The sequence below is a fragment of the Hyaena hyaena genome, unplaced genomic scaffold (genome assembly GCF_003009895.1).
Source record: "Hyaena hyaena isolate Hyena2069 unplaced genomic scaffold, ASM300989v1 scaffold_559, whole genome shotgun sequence".
NCBI lineage: Eukaryota > Metazoa > Chordata > Mammalia > Carnivora > Hyaenidae > Hyaena > Hyaena hyaena.
This window is the reverse complement of record NW_024081191.1, coordinates 1,245,792-1,268,703: the sequence shown is the minus strand read 5'-3', so window position 1 is coordinate 1,268,703 and position 22,912 is coordinate 1,245,792. Positions and strand designations below refer to the sequence as shown.

The 22,912-nt window shown below is 43.0% G+C and overlaps 1 protein-coding gene and 1 pseudogene across 8 annotated transcripts in view; both read right to left on the bottom strand.

Moving 5' to 3' along the window:
* Positions 1 to 22,912, bottom strand: part of NIN (ninein) — a 98,085-nt gene that overhangs the window by 39,278 nt on the left and 35,895 nt on the right. For all 8 annotated transcript variants that reach the window (XM_039256101.1, XM_039256103.1, XM_039256102.1 and 5 more), the window contains 9 exons: positions 11,781 to 11,820; positions 10,216 to 10,406; positions 5,776 to 5,922; positions 5,127 to 5,294; positions 4,495 to 4,631; positions 4,059 to 4,199; positions 3,628 to 3,802; positions 735 to 845; positions 256 to 345 (listed from right to left, as the gene is read on the bottom strand). In XM_039256101.1, the coding sequence (XP_039112032.1) occupies positions 256 to 345; positions 735 to 845; positions 3,628 to 3,802; positions 4,059 to 4,199; positions 4,495 to 4,631; positions 5,127 to 5,294; positions 5,776 to 5,922; positions 10,216 to 10,406; positions 11,781 to 11,820 (1,200 nt within the window). The remainder of the gene's footprint in view (positions 1 to 255; positions 346 to 734; positions 846 to 3,627; positions 3,803 to 4,058; positions 4,200 to 4,494; positions 4,632 to 5,126; positions 5,295 to 5,775; positions 5,923 to 10,215; positions 10,407 to 11,780; positions 11,821 to 22,912) is intronic.
* LOC120247992 lies at positions 19,066 to 19,166 on the bottom strand (annotated as a pseudogene).

The window sequence follows — 22,912 nt, the reverse complement described above, 5'->3', positions numbered from 1 at the left end:
GGGTACTAAATAACAACAGCTAACATTTGGATTAAATGCTTACTATGTTCCAGGCTCTGTTCTAAATAATTTACGTATATTCACTCATTGATTCTTCACAACCTCCTGAGTGAGTACTCTTATTTTTACCATCTTATAGATGAGGAACTGAGGAGCCCACAGATTACGTAACATTTTAATGGTCACTAGTAAATGGTGAAGTGGGATTTGAACCCGAGCCCTCCTCCACTTACTAATTTCTCTTTAGTCACTTACCCTGCACTGCTGCTCATATTCATTTCTCATCTGTGTCAGCCTCTCCTCTTGCAGGAAGAATTCAGCACTGCTAGGATCAAGGTCACCAAACTAGAAAAAGAAAAAGATACAGCTTTCATTTTCCCCAAGTGTCCTTCTTGGACCTTTAACCCACCAAAGGCCTCAGTTTCTGGTGTTCACCCAGAGTATGGTCTCTTGAGTATGAAAGGAATGTGACATTTAAGCATAACACTACCAACTGGATGATGGGAGAACATTCTAGAGTGATGTGTTCAACTAAGGCAGGGGTCATTTCTCAGTACTATGCAATGCTTCCCTTGTATCCAGTCTCTGAAATTAGATCCCTGCAAAACTGACGGCTTACGTTAGCCATCTAAAAACTTCTCTAAGAGAAACTGACTTGGTGGTATTGCTTCTGCTCTTCTGAGTAATCTACACTTTGGGCTGCATATCAGGAGATCAAATTCAAACAGATTTACCTTTTCTGCTAACACATTTTCCAAATTTCGCTGAAGTCTATTTGTCAGATTCTCATACTCTGCCAACTTCCCTGCATTTTCCAGAAGCTCATTTTCTAGACGATTGTTTTCCTAAAGCAATTTGGGGAAAGTAAATGGGTATAAATGAAAAATAAGCAAACCATTGTTTCGTATATTTCATTATATGAAGCATAAATTAGTGCTCTAGACTGAGAAAATTTGTTGATCTTGAAAGTTTCAGTAGATTACAGAACTCAACAGTAAATATAAAAAAATTGGTATTTATCTTACAACCCAAAAGTCTACCCCCTCTTTTTTGATCCTACAGAACTATGCTAATATGGTAGCCACTAGTAGCCTGAAGGTACTGAGGACTTGAAATATGCATAGAACAAATTGAGATGTACTCTAAGTGTATAAAATACTCAACAGATTTTAAAGACTTAGTGCAAAAATGTAAAATGGCTCAATAATAATTTTTGTATATTGATTATGCATCAAAGTAATGTTTTAGAGATACTAGAATAAATATAGTGATTCCAATTAAATTCACTTGGTTCTTTTTATGTGGCCATTTGAAAATCTGAGGTTAAATATACGGTTTGCATTGTATTTCTATCCAAAAGCACTGGAATGTAATATTTAATGATATGAAAAACATTCTCAACAGATTGTTACAACTGGTTGCAGGCTACATATCAGTTAGTAAAAAAGAACTCAGAGAAACTATCAAAAAATAGAATAACCAGGGGAGCCTGAGTGGCTCAGTCAGTTGATCACCCGCCACTCTTGATTTCAGCTCAGGTCATGATCTCATGTTCATGAGTTTGAGCCCTGTGTTGGGCTCTTCATGACAGTGTGGGGCCTGCTTGGGATTCTCTCTCTCCTCCCTCTCCCCCCCTTCCCCACTTATGCTCACTCTCTCTCTCTCTCAAAATAAATTTTAAAAAAGTAACTAAAATTAATTTCATTTATTAATGGTATAGTTTGGTTTATATTCACTTTACAATCTTATTTTGGCTTAATGATGTAAAACTCCACACATATAGGTTTTTCATAACTTGTATATTTAAATTATTATAACAACACCTCAACAGAAGTCCACAAAAGGTAGGGTTTTTTTTTTTGTATATATAATACTTGTGAGAGATCTACACCCACATTGGTTTAAAAAGATAAAACCACACAGACGTGCATTTTGACATATGTTCCGTTCCAGTGTTAAAGGCTGATTGGAAGAACATTACTTTCAAAGCATATTTTGCCAAAAGAACATAAAGCCAGTATATTTTTAATACATTCTAGTTCACACCCTCACACAGCAATATGGAATAAAAAAGAATATGCTTGAAGAGTTTTTTCCTTAAAAAAAGAAAAACACACACACACACACACACACCACTTTCTACCAAAATGCCAGTGCTAGAACTCTAAGCTTTCAAAGTATGTCTAAGTTTAGATGTCAAAACAGTAAGGAGCAATCTCTGTGGTGTATCAGGCCTGTGCTGGTGCTCTGGAAACTAACAAATCAGATTCCGTTACTGACCACAGGGAAAACACAATCTAGACAGCGGGGAGGGAGACAGATGTAGACACAATTATCTGTGATGCACGATCTTCTGGCAAGAAAAAAGGAAGCGTAATGGGACTGAAAGAGTCACGTGGCCTGCAGTGTTGGAGAAAGCAGGGAAGGAGCATAAAAGCTCACTGATAAGCTGCGAGAGTTGATGGCAGCGGAGGTGGGATTAAGGGGATGGCCCAGGGGGCTGTTGGCGGGACCTGAGGGTGGAAAAGTGTGAGGACAAGGCCCCTTCCAGGGGCTTTCAGCGCTACCACGATGTACTTTTACACAGGGTAACAGCATGCCCTTCGCTAACTTCTTTAGTGTTCTTTAGTAACGTAACTCTGGTGGCCATATGGAGGCTGAGTGGATGGAAGAGAAGATGCACAGAAGTCAGCTGAGAAATTTTAATGAATTCTGAGCCTGTTCCGAGGCTGTGGAAATGGAGAGGAAGCGGATAAATCTGAGAGACATTTCAGAGCACCAACAGGCCTCAGGCTGAGGACTTTAGCTTCTGTGACAGCACATGCTGATGACCTGGATTAAGGAGAAAATTCAGAAAAGGAGGCGATTTGATGGCTAGGGTAGGAGAGTTAGCCCAGTTTTTGATGTGTGGAGTTTCAGGAATAATAGTTAGTATCCTACGTGTACTTATTCCCTTCTAAACACTGCATGTGAAGCATCTCACTTAGTGCCCACATTAAATGTGCTATGAGGCAGATATCAAAATGGTGCCCATTTTGTACATTAGGAAACAGGTTCAGATAACGTGATCAGGTTTTCCGGTAAGCAGCAGTATCCAGAATGGAAGTAGCAGTCTGAGGCCACACACACACACACACACACACACACACCCCTTATCCCTAGATTACAGTGCACCGTATCAGAGTCCAATAAAGAGAAGGATTGTTTCCTCTACTGACACACGGGAAAAGAGGAGAGGATGTATAAGGCAAAAGACATATTTGGAAGCAAGGAAACAAAGCTGATGACCTCTGTGTGGCAGGGGCCAGGCCATCTGCTCAGAATCAGGGTGGGAGACAGGCAAGGGAGAAGGCATCAGGTGCCAAAGAGCCCAATGGCTCAGTACAACTACAAGGGTGAGAAGCACAAGATCTACTGACCGACACTGCGGGCCCACCAGGCGCCTGGACACTCCTGCAATCTAGATCCCAGCAGGAGCTCTGTCACGTCTGGGTCACGGCCCGGCAGGACAAATATACGGGAATCCTGGGACTGCGCCCTGTGCTGAGCTGCCCTCTTCCCAGAGCTGTAGTTTTCCACGTGGTGTCCCCAGCAAGACACAGAGCAGAGAACAAAGAGGATGACTACCTTTAAAGAGAGGGCGAGGCGGTCCCGGATGTAGTTCTCTTCTGTTTTTGCCTTTTCAATTTCCTGCTCAAGTTCCAAGCGCTGCTTGCCCACCTGTTGCAGGATCTGTTCTCTCTCCTTTCGGAGCTCATTCTTTAAGGCTGCTATTCGCTCCTTGTACTCTTCATCCAGTTTTCTGTGAGGAGGAGAGACCAACAAGCTGCCATTAAGACCCTCAGAGGTCCCTGTGCAGACCCACCAAAAACGGAAACACAGAGTCAGAGCGATGGGAAGCTTCTCGAGGAAGTATCTATTGGGTCCTGCTTTCCTTAAGGCTCGACCACACCTGCATCCCTCTAGCCAGCCAGGTGTGGCCAAGCAGGCAGGCAGGCTGAGCCCCACCGCCTTTGCCAGCGTGGTGGCAAAGAGGGGACTGACCCCACCAGTCCTACCTGAGGTTGTATTCATTGCGCCGCTCAATGGCCGCATGGTGATCATCCACCTCTGAAGCCATCAGAGACTTGAGCTTCTCAGCCTTGTCCAGATCTGACCGTAGCTTCTCTTTCTCTCTGACCACTTGATCAACTCGCTCCCTTGAATGAGAAGTAGACCAAGTTAAAGGGAAACTGTCTCTAAGCAACAAGTGGACCCAAAAAAGCTCTCCTCTGCTTTGCTTCAGTACAAAAACAAAACCAAGACAACCCAGACCCTCCCACAACAAACACTTTCACAGCCTACATGCAAATCTAAGCCATAACTTAATTTTCACAATGGTGAGATGATAGGAGATTAGCCCCATTTGCATACAGAATGTGTCACAGGTGTCTAAAGGACTTGCTGGGCAACCAGGAAAGGGAATGCGGCGGGTGGACCTTCCACGCAACTCACAGCAAATGCCGGATCTCAGCCTTAAAGCTGGCCAGAGCTGCCTGGTGAATGCCATTCTTGGTGACCAAAAGTTCATTTTCAAGAGCCAGTGTCAATTCTGTCAGGTTGACATTTCCATCAAGGCTGAAATCCAAGGCCTAGAAATCAGAACAAGTTCAAGAAAATTACAATTTCTGTCCTCTAAAGCAGAAGCTGTGAAAGGTGTACGAACCCAGAGAAGTGAATGTACAGTCAAGAAGTTGGAGGATCACCTTTCTTTAGTGATAGCTTAGGAACAACCTTCAATCGAAGTTCTCTCTAAGGAAACCATAACGTGCTTATGTGCACATTTAACAAAATCTCTCTGGCAATATAAATAAATACAGTAGTATAACTCTAATCTTTACCAACCAGACGTCAGTTAAGAGCACTCACTGCACTTGTCCATAGTTTAGGAGTTAGAAACATGGGAAGTGGTTAGCAAAAGACTCCTGATTAAAGGGGGTAAGAGAAGTTACCTCTTATTTCTGAGAGCGTGTGATTAGAAGAATCATTAAGGAGCAATCAAATCAAGTCAAATCAAATCAGCTTCAAAAGCACTGCAATTTTTCAACCCTTCCCCAATTTGTCCTCTCCCAGTTTAGCTGCCACACCTTCAGGATCTCCTGGCTGTTCTCAATGCCCTCTTCCTGCCAGGAGTCGAGTATTTTCTCCACTGATGCATAGCCCATCCCATCGTCCAGGCAGGAGAACACCCGAAAGCCAATGGTACTTGTCATTGCTGATGGGGTTGTGGTGCGTCGTCCACTCTCATCGAAGGACTGGGAGAAGACAGAGACTTGAGCAAGGTCAACCCTTTCAACCAGACACTGACCCAGACTGGTCAGTCCCGACCACAATGAGCAGAAGCCATGTCTAACACTACTTTAAAAAAAAAAAAGAAAGAAAGAGAGTCATGCAGCCCCTTTGATCTGTCTTTCCCAAGGGAGTCAAGAATGTAAAACGTATCAAAAACAGTTGCTCTGGTAGGGAGATCCTTTACATAGATGAGATGTGTCTTTACTTAACGCCAAGTTTCTTCTGACCCACAGCTAACATTAAAGGGCATAATTAGTGGCTCCCCACTCTGTAATTTATGATCATTTTTCAAACCCAACTTTTCCTTCCCAATGGTTTAGTCTTTCTTTTTCTTTTGCTTCTTTCTCCCTATTCTTCTTCTAACAACAGATTAATTCATTAGAAACTATTCAAGTGAGTTTTAACTTCTACTCACAAAGAAACCACTTCCTACTTATTTCTCACCTGCATGGAGAGGTGCCTTTTCAACTGTCTATATGGAGTAGATGCTGATGGTGTGAGGGATTTTCCATTTTTGAATAAGCCATAGAAAAAATCTTCTACGCTCATTGTACCATCAGGATCAAGATTATGGAAGACTTCCTCAAGCATCTAGAAAAGAACAACCACTTACTTTAAGTATTTCCCTCAAAATAACACAAGGCCCAAAGTACATTTGTGGCCAATAGAACCTGGCACCACTGTTGATCCCAGGGCTCCAGAAATATAACATGTACCTTTATTTTCATTTCGCTGAATTTATTTTCCTTTTCAGTAATATGTCCTTCCTCCTCCACAAGCTAAGTGTAAACAACCATTTTCATAACCTTAGCCAATTTAGCAATTAACTGTTTTCTCTTTTATGCACACTCTTAAAATGAGTAATCATTTTTATTTAAAAAACTTTTTTTTAACATTTATTTTTTGAGAGAGAGAGAGAGAGAGAGAGAAAGAGAGAGGCAGAGAAAGAGGGAGTCACAGAATCCAAAGCAGGTTCCAGGATCCGAGCTCTCAGCACAGAGTCCGACGTGGGGCTCAAACCCACGAACCATGAGCTCATGACCTGAGCCAAAGTCACGTAATCGACTGAGCCACCCAGGCACCCCGAAATGGGTAATGTTCAGTTTTGCTACACATTATTCTTATGGATTAAAAAATATAAAGATCTAGCTTCCCAGTGTTGTAACAATAGAAGTAAGTTTGGACAGTCATTAAACTATTATATCGTGGTGACTCAACATGATATTTTGCTTATACTGAATTTTTGAAATTGGTATGTTGGCACTGCAGAATTTGGTCTGGGACAGATTGCAATGATCTAAGAGTTTGTGTCTGAAACTCATGACTCGGGATTTAGAGCACTGCTTGGAAGAGGACTGCATGTTTTGGGGTTTGCTTTAACGCTTTCGCAGAGGAGAAATGAAGGTCAGATAAGAAGGATTTTAGGGGCGCTGGGTGGCTTAGTTGGTTAAGCGTCTGACTTTCGCTTAGGTCATGATCTCGCGGTTCGTGGGTTCGAGCCCCGCGTCGGGCTCTGTGCTGACAGCCAGCTCAGAGCCTGGAGCCTGTTTCAGTCTGTGACTCCCTCTCTCTCTGACCCTCCCCTGCTCACGCTGTCTCTCTCTCTCTCCTAGAAATAAATAAAAACATTAAAAAAAAAAAAAAAGAAGGATCTTGTGTGTGCCCAACAGAAGGGCCCCAAGAAATGTAGAGAGAAGGGAATTCTGTGCCCTCTAATGGTAATGAAGTAATCCTCCTCGTGTAACTGGGGAAGGAGAGGCTGGACTGTAGTCCCTTCTAGAGGCTTCCCTAGGAGACGGTTTGTTCCCTAGCACAGCAGAGGAGCATAAAAGATGGATGAAGCAGCATGAGTCACTGACATCACAAAATAGGGAGGAAAGGCAATGAGCTCTTTTTTCCTGGCAACTGGATTGCTCTTTCTTCTGGGGGCTCCAGTTTTTCTATACAGACACCCCTCCATTGTACAGAACCGAGGATCTTGTTAAAATGCAGACTCTGATACAGTTAAATCTGGGGTGTGGGGTCTGAGATTCTGAATCTCTAACAAGTTCTCAGGTGATGCCCATAGCGTAAGCAACACATTTAATCTGAAGGCATCTGAGTCTGCAATTGGGTCCATTCTAACAAAGGCCTCTTTGTAACACATTTTCAAATTTTGCATATCCATTTCATAAGTCTGGACTATTGCTAGGATTCATTATCTCATAAGTGTTGATTTTATTCTTTACGGAAGTGCTAGAGGCATTTCTTTTATCCCCAATGTTTCTGTCCAGTTCACATCCAATAGGAAACATCTGTCTCTATTTTTTTTTTTTTTTAATACCACTTCCTCTGGTGAGAACTCTGAAACAAGAAACCATTCTAAAGAGTGGAAATCTTTGGAAGAGGAACAGTTCCTAATAGAGAATTATATGGTAAAACCGATGGAAAGGTATTTGGGGTTAGATTTTGAGGTCACTAAGATCCGCCAGCAGTTCTGTCTCGGTCTTACCAACCACAAGAACAGTTTCTCAGAGGATTAGGCTCTCAGGATCATCAAACCAGAAGTCACAGTAACATCCAGGTGTGCTGACTGAAGTGAACAATCTTATTTCGGCTCCAACCTTAGCTTCACACTGCTTGGCCTTGTGACCCTGGCCAAATCAATGACCGGTTTCCAGACTGCCTAAAAACCCATCACCTCATCTATTCAACATTCAAAGCAGTGGAGCAGGTGAGTCCCGCATTATTGTACATGCAGGAGTGGACGAGTGGCCAATAGAAGACTGAGGAGTCAGAAAAAGGCAGGGCTGGGCTACACAGAACGCATGCCAAATGGGCAAGTGGGATACCCTGGCAGCCTGTGCCAGATCCAGAACCCTGAGGACATTCTTACTCTTGACACGCCAGCCAGGACTTTGGGTGGTTGTATACAATGGAACATAATGCACTAGAATGGGGATAACAAACCCGAATACCCAGAGAGGGCAGGAAGGTGATGTAAATGAACGAGGCAAGATGGTCTTGAGACATTACAAAGGAGTCCCATTTAAAGCAGGGAGCTGAACACACGAGCGCGTGCCCTGTCCAGGGGAGTTAGCCGGCCACTTCCCACGGCTAGCAGAATGGAGTCAAATATTCAGGGTTTTAGAAAAATCTCCCGAGTTAAGAAGTGTAGCAAGAGTTGAATTTCTAAACAGTGAGCAGACCAAAATAACAAAAACAACTCAAAACTTGGGGCCGTATTTGGCATGTAGGGGGACAGTGTGCCATCCCTGCCAAACAGCCATCCTTGCTTCTGGAAAGCAGAGTGCGTAAGACAGTGAGTCTCGTTCCCTTCATGGTAATGGCCATAAGCAGCAGTGACATCACTTTCTTTATCTATAAAATGAGGAGGTGACTAAACCTAAAATTGCTTTCAGTCATGAAATCCTATGATTCTAAGTTGAGTGTAGATGAGATCATCTTGAACTTTCAGCTGCTCTGTGGTCTAGAGCTAACAGTATAAGGTACTATAGTATTTCATGATTTTTTTTTTTTTTGGTGGAGGAGAAACATTAAGCAAAAGCTGTATTCAATGAGCAACCTTTTACTCACCCTTGGATCAGAGGAAAATAACTAAATATGCTACTTCGTTCCCTGGGTTTTAGAAATTCCACCACAGAAGAAAATGCAGTTCCCCACAAACAGCTACAGTTTATTCCAAGAATTGTTCTTGGATAAATAATCCAAGTTTGTGCAGTATTTTTTGGCAAAACACCCCAAGGTTCTGCATACTGCACTGGTTTATAATTTAGGTGGGTGAATTTAATGTTATGACTCAACAACGCTGAAAACTAAATGACCATGGAGCCATTACAAAGCTAGTCAACGGGTATATAACAGTCACATATACCACGGAGAAGGAGGGAAAAAATCTCCTCTGCAAATGAGGCTACTTGGTAGCTTTCGATGATAAATCTCTCTCTGGTTTAGGAAAATAATACCACTTTATCCCCTGAGCAAGCAAGCAGTATGGTTTCAAATACCATTCTAATCAACGATTCCCCAAACTACAATGGTAGCCCTAATCTCTGAGCCCCTCCGATTCTTATTTTCAGCTCTTTGAAAGACATGCCTTAAAATTATTTATATTCTTATGTTTCATGGCTGTTCAAGCACCCACTCCTGCCAGTTCCCTCTTAATTTTTCAGAAAACAAAGCTCAGAAGTTTAGCAAGCAACAGTCTTTTGCAGGGGGCGGGGCTCCTTCAAGATTCTTCTGTATACCTTCAAAACCACCAGCCCACCCTTTTCTATTTCCTCGTGACCAGAATATTGTGATGGCTCCTGGCCGGTCTCCTAGCCAAAGGCTGTCTGTACACCAATATACCCCAGAAAGCGGCTCAGCCCATCCTCAGTATCTAAGTTTTTCTTGTCCGTTACTCAATCTGCTGAAGAATGCAGGGCTGATACCAAGATCTTCTCTCCAAAAACCTAAACTCATCAGCCTGGCCTTGGAAATATTCTCCCAACTCAAATCTTCTGAACTCCCTGCGTAATCCTTCCTCCAGGTCTTTCTCACACGGTGTTCTGTGAATGCCACTTCTACAGATCTGTCTGACGTGGTGGCTCCACTGAGTTGGTTAGAGTCTAGTAATAATGTGGGGTAACATGCTTAGCACAGTGAGGGTCAGGTAGTATGGGCTCAGTGAGGGTTAGCTATTGTCAAGTTTGGTTTTTTTCCCACAACACAACACAAGCTTCTTAAAGAAGGACTCTTCCAGGCTCACCTCCTAGGGAAAAAAGAGAATGGAGTCTCTGTAACATGCTGCAGGAAGCCAACATATGGCCATTCCTAGCCTGTGGCCAGCTGAGAGTTCATCATGATGATTATTCCTGAATAAAGATACGATGCACGGCTCACCTCTCCATCGATATTCTGCAGGCCATACTGCTCACAGATGGAGACCAGCTTCTTTCGGTTCAGGTGACCATCACGGGTGAGCCCCAGATCTTCACAAACCTCCTGCAGTTTCTCTTCTATCCAGTCTTGGGGAGCAGAAGACCCACTTTGTGAAGCATTCAAGTCATCTGGGTTCCAAAATCTTAACTGGCCTGAAATAAAAACATATATCGTGCTGTTCCCAAAGGAACTGCAGAGAGAGAAAGCGAGTGAGAGCGAGAGAGCGCGCGCACGTGCGCAAGAGAGCAAGAGCCTATTCTCAAAGAAACCTGTGCTTTCTGAAAGTATTACAAGAAAGAGACTATAAATGCTGGGTCCACCTTGATTTGAGTCTGTAGTTCAAAGAAAATGGAATCACTGGTTCCTAGGCTGCAACAAGAGCGAACGGGAACGTTGTTCTGTGCCACGTAGCAAGTATCTTGTGTGCAGGCACACCAAGGCCCTAGGTCTGTTTTGTTCCAACTGAAAACATGCACAGGCTTTGATGTGACTGGAAGAGAAGGCTAGTTGAGAAGCATTCCAAGAAGATGTATAAGCCCTGCCTCAACTCTAGCTATCAGACTTTATTATCACCACTTTCCTTCAGGTCTAAGCACTAGAACTGCTTTCACTGAGAAGGAAAGGATTTCATAATAAATATCATAAAATACTTGTAAAAGTCTCAGGATTAGCTTGTTTACATATTTAAATATTCTGACCTACAAACAAACCAACCTGAAACAATAAATGGTTGTAAACTCCAAGTTGCTAATCATCTATACTTTAAGGACACATTTTATTTGAAGACGTAAGGATCAAACTCATTTAAAACTCAAAATTTACTTATCCTCTATTACAAGTTCTCGCTTCTGGTTAAATTTTCTGCTTACACATGAGAGATTTATAGTCATTACTTAATCATGAGATAATCAGAGGGACAATTTTGTGTGCCTGGAAGAGCCTTAAAAGGTTGAGAAGAGCATTTAGTGCCACCATTACTATTTACTGAAGAAATTAAGTTCATTACTGCTGTGTCTTTCCAGGTTAGAGACCTAGAGAACACACAGTAATTACACTTAAGGAGAGTACAGCCCAGGATGGTGTGAGGTGGGCTCACGTTCCGTCTGCTGAACCACAGTGCCATCTGCTGGCCGCAGAAGTTTAACATGTTTCGCAGCTACTTAAATACATCTGGAAGTTGACAACGGGTGTGTTTTAAAAGGTCACTATTTAGTTCAGGGCTGCTCAAAGATTAATTTGAAAGTTTGCATAAGAAAGCAATTAACTCATAAGTGAAATTCTTCATCTTAGTTGCCCTATCTTGTATGAAGTTAAAATGCTGGGATTTTAAAACTATGAACTTTCCCTTGGGAATGAATTTTTTTTGTTGTCACTGTTGTTAAGGTTACTTGTTAGCTGGCCTCCAGCATGCAAGGCTGTTGGGAAGAAGGCTAAGAGATGCAGGAAATGGGGATGTGAAGAGCGCCCTGGGAATGGCAGCCCTTCCTTTCCAGACAGGCTCCCCCACACAAACACACAGTTCCTACCTTCTGCTTCATACTCTTCACTGCGCTGTGTCTTCCAGTGCTAGAGAAGGCAAGAGAAAATTAGTGTGCTTTAGTAAATATTCAGTTTTTCCAAGAAAACCTCTGGAATCATCACCTGAGTAAGTCACATGATTCAGAACCTTTCGGGTGGGCTATCCTTAGTCAACCAGCCAATCAGAAAGAGACACCTAAGACATACCACAGAGCCACTAGGCATTTGCCTTTCCCGTCTGCAAATTCACTTATTCAACAGCAAAACCTATCACAGCTAATAAAACCAAGCCAAAGCAAATATTCAGAATCTATCAACCAACAAAAATTTATATGATGCATTTATGAACCTGTTCTTCAATGTGTAATGGGTGCCAAATATTATGATACATTTTCAGAATACAACTATTAACAGAAGAAACAAATTTCTTTCCTCAAGAAGTTTATACGCTAAGAAAACATGCAGACAGGAAAACGGAGTATAATATTGTAGTGTATTAAGTGCGATGGGCGCCTGGGTGGCTCAGTCAGTTAAGCGTCCAACCTCGACTCCAGTCAGGATCTCATGTCTCACGAGTTCAAGCCCTGCGTCAGGCTCTGCGCTGACAGTTTGGAGCCTGGAGCGTGCCTCAGATTCTGTGTCTCCCTCTCTCCTTCTGCCTCTCCCCCCACTTGCATTCTGTTTCTCTTGTCTCAAAAAATAAATAAGCACTCGGGGCGCCTGGGTGGCTCAGCTGGTTAAGCATCCGACTTCGGCTCAGGTCCTGATCTCACAGCTTGTGGGTTCAAGCCCCGCATTGGGCTCTGTGCTGACAGCTCAGAGCCTGGAGCCTGCTTTTGATTCTGTGTCTCCCTCTCTCTCTCTCTCTCTGCTCTTCTCCCACTCATGATCTCTCTCTCTCAAAAATAAATAAAACATTTAAAAAATTTTTTTAATTTATTTAAAAAAATAAGTATTAAAAAATTCATTAAAAAAATTAAAAAGCCTATAGAAAGTGTTATAATGGAGAAGTTCAAATGCTATGAGGGTACCTAAACAGGATCCTTCAGACTTAGGACATCTGAGTAGACTTCCTGAAAGAAGCAACATCTAAACTCAGACCTGAAGAAGGGTGAGCAAGAGACAGCTATGTGAAAAGAAAGGAGCAGCTACTATTTGCTGAAGCACAGAGGTAAGAATGAGCCTAGTATTTTTGTGGCACACTGAGGGAGAAGACAGAGATGCAACCCCAAACACGTGGCTAGAAAGCTCAAGTTAAAGAAAATATATGTTACCAGTAAATTGCATTAGAAGCAGTGAAATTTACCTGAAGTAGGCCGTTTTGCCCCTATTGTGCTATCTTACTATTGGGTCTTTTTCAAGTCACAGCATACATTTTTGTAGTCTGTGTACTGCATAAGGGCACCCAGCCAGGGCACAATCAGAACCAAACTCCGGCCCCTGCTCCACCAGCCAAGCGCAGCACAGGTCTGCTTCTGGTCAGCGGCAACAAGCAGGGCCATGGTGGCCCTGGGCCGGCCAGTGAGCTGCTGAATCACTCCTGCTGGGAGGTTCTACAACTATGGCAGGAAACCAACCCTGTTGAGAAAAGGCGTCTCCCCCTTTTGAAACCTGGCTGCTATCTCAGCAGAGATCCAACTTGATGAATGAAGCTGCGTTTGGTAACAAATATCAAGCCCTCTCTCTGTGATGGTTGGACTACACAAGATGATCTGATTTCTTGGAATCCTAAGTAAAGTCAGCAGGAAAATTAGCCTGATTAAATCCAGTCTCCAAGAGCTCGGGTCCCTATCGCAAATGGTGTGCCACCCAAAATTCTTAGGTTGAATGTTGTATTTCAATATCTCTTTCAAATTGACAAGAATGTAGGTCCTCTCTCAGGCAATCTAAGTACGTCTACTCTTTCCACCCCATACTCACTTATGCTGGGCCTCTCCACTTAAAGGACAATTGTCTACCAGGACTTCACAGTTCCATATTTTACTTGGAAAGACACTGAGGAGAGCACCAGAGTTTCCCCAGTTTTGCCACACTACACCAAAACTCCAGACTGACAATGATGAGGTGGATCATTCATGCCACGTGGAAGACCTCAAAAGGCCATAACTCACAATGTACATGTTCACTACAACTCATTCAGATTACAACTGAAAGTCACTAATATACATGGTAGTTATGGAAACATAATTAGGGGACAGTGTGATTTTTGCTTGTTCATTTGTGATTACAATTTTAACAGCCCACAGTTCCTGCCCTAAAGACATATTTCAAACCTAGTGGATATATGTGAAGCATGGAGGGGGTAGGGAAGGAGTGGTGGGGTAAAGAGCCCTCTGTAGATTTTCTTACATTATTGTTTCTGGGTGGAATTTTACTGTTTTCGTATAAAATGATTTAAATCAATCAAGATCCACTGAAAAATGCATCCTGCCTGTCCCAGTATATTTGTTTCCTTACCCACAGAGCAAAGATTTAAATTCTTATCCTAATACTACATAATTTCACATCCCCAAATTATGAAAATTCATTATTCAGCATATAATTTGGAAGCACTCTAAAATGGAATCCCTTAAATGTGTTTACAACAAATGAAATAGGTTTCTATGATCTAAGAACCATTGGTCAAAATAATACTAAATCACAAGCAGGGGAGGATTTTTAACAGCACAAACAGACAGGAAAAATAACAGGAGAATATGGATCACTGGACCCCATGAATAAAGGGAACCCCCACTGGGACACACAGATGGAAAAATGCAAAAATTCACTAGAGAATTTGAATGGCAGCTTTGAAATGACAGGAAGAAAGTATCAGCAAATTTGAAGACTAGTCAACTGAAATTAATCCAGTCTGAGGAACTGAAAGAGAAACACACCTTCAAAAAAACCCTTGGTGACAATTCCTAAAGTAATGAGGTGTGTATAGTTACAGAAAAGTGTATTTCTTACGTTTGCTCACTTCTCCATTTATTTTTAAATAGTGAGCAATTAGTTCAGAGGAGCAAGAGGATCTAATATACTGTTCCAGTATTTCATGAGTCAATGAGGCTGGGTGATTATATCAGATTCACTTCTTTTTTTAAGTTTATTTATTTTGAGAGACAGAGCAAGTGAGCGAGCAAGGGACAGAGAGAGAGGGAAAGAGAAAATCCCAAGCAGGTTTTACATTCAGCACAGAGCCCAATGCAGGGTTCCATCTCAAGGCCATGAGATCATGACCTGAGCGGAAATCAAGTCAGATACTTAACAGAGTGTGTGAGCCACTCAGGCGCCCCTATACCTGATTCAGTTCTTAGGTCAGTACTTCTGTTCTCCTTCCCTGATTCTTACCCCCAAACTAGTAAGAGTATGGGGGTGACAGCACAGACATGGGAGCCAGACTGCTCCTTACCTACTGAATTTGGCCTGGACAAATTTATTAATTGCTTTTTGCCTCAGTTTCTCCATCTATAAAATGGGAATAAAGTGGTACATATTTTAAAATTGTGCTTGGCACATAATAAGCACTGTAAAATCTCATTTTTATTGTATGTGTGTTTATGTAGTACATATTAAATTTGTTTTTGCAGGTTTTATTTTCATTAGCATGTTTAAACTTCAGGCGTTAATTTAGGTGGCCTGGGGGAAATATCAGTTACTCATATAAATTTGTAAGAAAATGCCAAGTCCAGCAAATATTCAAAGACTCATTTCAACAGCAAAGTAGTATAAATTAAAACCAGGAAATCCCTTTATTCCCATTAAATTAGCAGTGCTTAAGATATGAGTCCTATTACCATCAGGATTATGAATTAAAATAGGACTGTTTATATGTTACTAGTAGCAATGGAAATGGATATTACTCTTTTGGTAAAGAAAATTGCTTCATGTTTGAAAGCCTTGCAAATGTTCACATTCTTTGACCCAATAATTTCATATGATTTCCGTTGACAATAAAACAAAGGAGAAAAGCATATGCATAGATAGGTTCATTTAGCACTTTTTGTAAAAGTACTGAAAACAATGTAAATCCTCAACAGTGGAGCACAAAGTACAATTGAACAGCATAATGTAGTCATTAAAGTATAATTCTAAAACCATGTAAGAGATGGAAAAACATCACATGAAATGTTAAATGAAAGACCAGAACAAAAATACCATCTATGCTATGACTACCACAGGCAAAAATATTCATACAATCAGACAAAGACTGGAAGGAAATAGAAATTAAAAATAGATGCATTTAGTTGAGGGAATATGGGAAACAATTATATTTCCTTTGCTATTATAAACGTTTGTGCAATATAAACAAGTGCAACTTCACTATTTCTTTTTACCACCCTGCCTTCTAATTCTCACTAAATGAATCTCTTGTCACCTGGGAGTGGAGAGAAAGGGAAAGTTCTTTCGCAGTGTGCATCTGCTCTGTGACCTGAGACAGAGGAAGCCTAGCGGGGGGACCCAGGTGCTGGTCAGGAGGGTGAAAGCTGCTGACGCCAGTGCCTCCTGAGCTTCACAGAGTGTGGAGAGATCAGGGACACCGGAGACCCGAACTGGGGACTGAGACCATGGCCATCCTTCAGGCAGCTTAACCCAATGGCATCAGGCACAGCACAGCCTTCTCAAGCCCCAGGCAGCACTGGCAGCTTTAATGATTTCACACAACTCTTTGGGAAAGTGGTGGCAGGTAAGTTAAAAAATCTCCAGGAGGAACAACTTCCCAAGCATTTCTGCCATGGCCCTGTGTAAGTAAGAACTAGAGATCCAGCTAGGAACAGCCCTGCTAGAAGCAAACATATACTAAATGGCTACATTTCCATCCCGAGACCACTTCAGTTGCAGATGGAGTTAGCCACCAGAAACACTGCTGTGCTTCTCCCCAGTCTCTGCCAAGGGTCTGTTCCTTTAACAAGGGGGAAGAAAGCACATGGAAGCCGAATGTTTGTTATTAAATTGCAATTTCGAGGGGTGGGATGGGGGGAGATTCCGTTCATTCACAGCTCATTTTCTTTCTCACTGCCTGGCGCCCGTAGTTCTAATTAAAAAGCAGCAGGGGCGGGAGGGGATGGCAGGTTAGAAGGTTGGGGGGATTAGGTCATTCGCCTACTGGACCACCACCAATAGAAGGAGGCATCATTCTGGAACAAGGTCTTTTAATTGTCGCTTGTTTACCCAGCACAGTGAAAGCCTGGCAGGTGGCCTCTAGACACAGATCAGCCATGAGCACTGGAAGGGAGATAATCTCAGAATCTCTGGAAAAATGGGGAAGACGGGAGGCACAACTGCTGGCATGTGTTCTCAATACTAATTCATGAAAAAGGATTTTGAATTCTTCCCCTGAAATCTTAGATTACCTATCACTGGAGGAATGGATGTTAATAAATGTTTTACAGTCATTCTGTGAGATTCTGGAGGCAAAGCGGTAGAGGGCATGAGCACAGAGGGCACGGGTTCAGTCTGGCTCTGCCACTAGGTGTGACCCCTTACTTAGTACCTTACTTCATGCCCAAAGTGGGGATGAGCTGCCCAGCGCAGACACAAAGGCATATCACTTAGGAAGTGATAGCTATTTATATGATTTCAGCCAAAACAAAGATGTGGTTAAAGATTTGGGCTCCAGGAGCACCTGGCTGGCTCAGTGAGTTGAGTGTCTGACTTCAGCTCAGGTCATGATCTCACAGTTCCATGGGTTTGAGCCCCGTGTCAGACTCTGTGCTGTCAGCTCAGGGCCTGGAGCCTGCTTCGGATTCTGTCTGTCTGTCTCTCTCTCTCTCTCTCTGCCCCTTCTCAAAAATAAATAAATAAACATTAAAAAAAAAAAAAAAAAGGATCTGGACTCAAGAGCTGGACCACCAGGTTCAGTTTCAGCTCCATCACTTACCTGCTGTTCAAACCCGGGCATGTTACTTAATTGCCAGCGTGCCTCAGTTATCTGATGGATAAGTGAGTAACAGTACCTGCCTACTAAGGTGTGCTAATATTTGGAATGCACGTAAAACGGTGCCTGCTGTAACTCGAGAGCTGAGTGTTTGTTAAGTAAATAAATATTACCATTACTATTCCTACTATTTGTGTGTCCAAAATTAGGACAAGGACAGAGAAAAGAAACGACAGACCACTGTCAGCTTTAAGAACAAACCCAGAAGAGGCTCTGTAGAAACATAGCTTTGAACATAGTAATTGTAATGAAGCAATCAACTTTTGATTCAGCTTAGGAGCAGGGGCTCCCTAGGCACCCTCCCCCTGTAGAGAGGGTCCCCTGGGTGGCCACAGCTGGCGGGGACTGCCTGTGTTCCTTATGACCATACCAAGTGTGCTGGCCAACGGCCCCATTGAGAGCAGTTAGAGGGGAGAGGGTCAGAGGTTGCCTGGCCCCAAAATGGCTACTACAGAAGGCAGCCCCCCACCCCAGGCGGACAAAGGAAGCCCAGTCCATAGACTGTGCATCTCAGTGTCACCCTGGCCATTGTGGCCAGCTCTCTGGTTGCCCGACAGCCAGATGAGGGTGCCCTGCACACGCAGGCTACACCAGCGACGTCGCTTTCAGGAATGCTTTCTCTGGAAGGCCACCTGCTTTGCTGGACTCCAGAGCAGATGGCCTGAGCCTCTTGGATCCCGGGCTCCCAGCCCTGAGGCCGGGCCGGCATCTGCAGCCTGCGGGCCCGGCGAGGCCCCTGCCCACAATAGCCCCATCACAGCCCCCACCAGCCATCTGCTCCAGTGTAGACCTTGTGCCCTGCAGAATGTATGGCTAATTAAAACGATTATGGGGGCACACACGGGGCTATTCTTTCCCAGCAGAGGTTGCTGAACCGACCTCAGCAGCCTTAAGCAGATGTTTTTTTCTTTTTCTTTTTTTTCTTTTTTTGGAAGGGGAAAGCCTTGCAAGCCCAGAAAGAAGAGGAAGGAAATTTGCTGGAATAACAAAGCTCCCCAAACAAATTGAGCTATAGTGTCCATTTTACAAGAGCGACACACTTACCCAAGCACAGGAAGTCTGCAAAAACACAAACAGAACTCAGTTTAGAAGGGTGTTTATGACCAAAACGTGAGGACTTTGAAAAACATGGCATCCATGGCATATTTAACTAACAGTCCTAAATATGTATAAAGCCCTTGCTCTGGGCCAGGTTCTGAAAGCCAAGCAAGCCCAGCAGGGCCCCTCTTTCTGTAGGGACACACTCCTGGGACTTCAATTCGTTTTTGTCATCCTGCCTTTGAATGCAAAATGGGCAATGGAGAGAGCCTACCGGCCCAGCTCCCCAGTCCCTCCGCTCTGAACCCACAGATAAGCCCCGCAGTTGCAGAGCTGTCATAACTAGAAAGCGAATCAGTTCCTTTATCTTTGCGCAAGGGCCATGCTAATCTTCTCTGTATCGTTCCAATTTTAGTATATGTGCTGCCGAAGCGAGCACAGTTCCTTTATCTTTAAAAGCAACTAAAAGCTGGGGCGCCTGGGTGGCTCAGTCAGTTGAGTGTCCGACTTCAGCTCAGGTCACGATCTCACAGCTCATGAGTTCCAGCCCTGCATCAGGCTCTGTGCTGACAGCTCAGAGCCTGAAGCCTGCTTCAGATTCTGTGTCTCCCTCTCTCTCTGCCCCTCCCCCGCTCACACTCTGTATCTCCTTCAAAAATAAATAAACATTTAAAAAAATTTAAAGCAATTAAAACCTACAGGTCAATACTGGGGACACCAGGAGTGAATGTAGGATTTTTAACTGCACACACATTTATATGAGTCCTGCTACGTTGCAAAAAGTCTTCAGTTTGGCAACAGTGAAGAAATGCTGAATTGAAAAGAATTTGAGCCTTAAGCCTCTTCTCCTACCAAGGTCGGGGAGTGTTCTTGGTTCACTGGATTTCAAAGTCCCTAAAGGGATTTTTTACTGTATCTGCTCATGGTATCTCCTTTATCAGAGTTGCTCTTGGTAGATAAGGAACAGTGTTTTCCGTTTGGAAAATACACTTAACAGTATAGTTGGAAAACGTTACTATTATCATTAAACTTAACTTTGTTCATTTTCAATTTGTTGTCTGTTTTACTTTCTAGTTCATAAATAAATACTGGAAATTGTTGACCTGGAAGCAGGTGGGGGTGGGAGCTGGAGGCCCAGGGAATTCCCTCTGATCCAGTCAGGAAGCCATAGCAGAAGAGCACAGCTTGCAAGCCTGACAGGGCGGTCTGTGTTAAAATGAGAGAGATTATTAGCTTTGAAGGGGCTTCTTTACATCACTTTCAAGTGATCTACAACTGCATCTTGAATGAGTGTTTCACCTCTGGGAATAGCCAAAGGATCTAATAGATGTAAGAAAAATCAAGGGAAACACTGGAAATCCATTAATTTAAAAAAAAAAACAAAACTATCCTGATGATGTCCTATCGTTTGACGGAAAGAAATGGCATCAGTAATGAAAATGCTTACTTTGTCAAAGACTAGAACAAAACATCTAACAGGAGGAATGGGACCACAGGTACATTTCAACTACAAAAGCTCCTCCAGAACTTCTCTCAGTTATTAAGAAGTTTGCCCAGAATTAAGTATTTACGCCAGACAATATGAATGAATAATTCATGAAGACTAACTGTGAAGAAACACATAGATGAAAATGAACATAAGGGGCCTAGAAGTCAGTTTCCCACTTCTAGAAGAAGCCTGATTTTATGTGAGGTAGTAAAATCAGTTTGGGGGGTTGTTCTTAGTTCTTAAACCGCCACTGCCACTCCTGTCCTACCCCCACTGTCCAAACACAAAGACATGACTTGCTGAGCAAACCCCATTGTTGAGCAAATGAAGCAAGTAGCTTCAACTTTTCTCTCAGGTCCTCACTTCAACCGCACAGTTTTGGCTTACACCACTATTGTCTGTAGTTGAAGAAATAATTGTTGAAAGCCACCTGCTCTCGATAATAATCTTCCTAGACCTGATTTATTCCCTGTGGAGGAAAACAGTTAACAAGGTGTCCTCTGTTTTCAACGAGGGCAGAAAGCAAAGTAGTCCTGCCCTAATTATATTCATTGAACAACCTTTCCTACCAGGTCTCAGTCATACAGAATAGAACTGGGCATTATTGCTTCTCCCCCCTTCCACCTATCCTTAGAAGAAATCACAAAATTCAAGGTCAGTTCAGTAGCCATTGTGGGTATGCATATAAAAAGGGGAAAAAAGTACTCTCTGGAAACTAAAATCTCACTTCTGTCTCTTAACCAAAAACAACCACCCAAACTTTCTCATTAATCACATCTTACACTGGAATCGAGAATGTGCCCTTTGTTAGTTGGGATTAATTCAGAATAGAACGTCAAACTGAAATGCCTTGAGTGAAAATGATCCCATAAAAAAAAAGAAAAAAATCACCACTTTTCTTTCAATACCACCTGAGATGAGAAGTCAGACTCCCAAGGGAATCCATTTGCCAGATAAACACACTAAATTGGAAAGTGAAGAAGGCACCTTTCAGCCTCATGGTGGAACCTACCTGACACTTGTGAAATTAGCACATTCTGCTTCAGGACTTCCAAACGAAATTCTGAAATACACATTATAGTGCTGAGAATTTAGGGAGACTACAGTGGTCCTTCCCTATGCGATGGCTTTGTGGCCTTGTGAACTAGACGAGGAAGGGGAGGCAAGTTTCCTAGCTAGATTAGATATTTTCTGTTTCAGCAGGAAAGAATCCAATTGCCAGAATTAAGGCTGGGGATAGGATCAAGAGGATTAATATGTATACAATTTTTATTAGGGCTTTTAACATATATGGTCTGAAACAAAAGTCGAGCACTATCAAAACCACCTCATAGCAAGCTTTATTCTACTACATTCTAATCAGAGGATGAGGCCAATGTGGTGAATGGATCATTTGTTACCCCACAGCCACCAAGCAGCCTCTCACCCAAGGCACCACGTCACAATGGTGTGCCACGAATGGTTATATGAGGGGTTCCAGGTCACTGTAACTAATGAAGACTGTAGCTTCACATGGGACTTACGTTAAAAATAAATGTAGTTGGGGGCGCCTGGGTGGCTTAGTCGGTTAAGCGTCCGACTTTCGCTTAGTTCATGATCTCGCGGTTCGTGGGTTCGAGCCCCGCGTCGGGCTCTGTGCTGATTGCCAGCTCAGAGCCCGGAGCCTGTTTCAGTCTGTGACTCCCTCTCTCTCTGACCCTCCCCTGCTCATGCTGTCTCTCTCTCTCTCTCCTAGAAATAAATAAAACGTTAAAAAAATAAAATAAAATAAATGTAGTTGGGGCATCTGGGTGTCTCAGTCGGTTAAGTGTCCAACTTCGGCTCAGGTCATGATCTCACAGTTTGTGAGTTCGAGCCCCGCGTTAGGCTCTGTGCTGACAGCTCAGAGCCTGGAACCTCCTTCAGATTCTGTGTCTCCCCTTCTCTCTGCCCCTCCCCTGCTCATGCTCTGTCTCTCTCAATAATAAATAATAAAATAAATGTAGTTGCTTAAAGCAAACTTTATAATAGCATCACTCTTACTTCAGTATCTGTATTTCTGTTTTCTTGGGTGGGACAGGAGGGTGGAGTTACAGGTAGACTGCAGAGAAGTACCACTACTGAGAATTACCCATCATTTTGGTTGTACATATAGGAAAAGGCCTTCCCAAATAAAGATGCAGAAAAAAGTGTTGTGAGTCACTAACCAGGAGCAGAGGACCAAACTGTCGATCCAAAGCAACTTCTCTATTACAGAATAATCCTAGAGGGAAGAGAGGCGTGAGGGAGAAATTTTTTTAATGTTTATTTATTTTGAGAGAGTGAAAGAGAGTGCACGAGCAGGAAAGGGACAGAGAGAGAGGGAGAGAGAGAATCTCAAGCAGGCTCTACACTGTCAGCACAGAGCCCGGTGTGGGGACTGAACCCACAAACTGTGAAATCATGGCCTGAGCCAAAAGCAAGAGTCATACACTTAGCCAACTGAGCCACCCAGGCTCCCTGGGGAGGAATTATTGTTTTATCCCTTCAGATGATCATTTGCTCACTTATCCCTATAAGAGGAGCTCCTAGAAGGAAGCAAGCCACCCCGAGAGCAGCTTTTACAGGTGTCTGTAACCCCATTCCATTCCACTGCCCTCCCCTCTCCAAGTGCTCAGATAAAAGACACTGATTCATCCTGGAGCAAAGATTAGCCTCCTTGCTGGGGAGCAACAGCC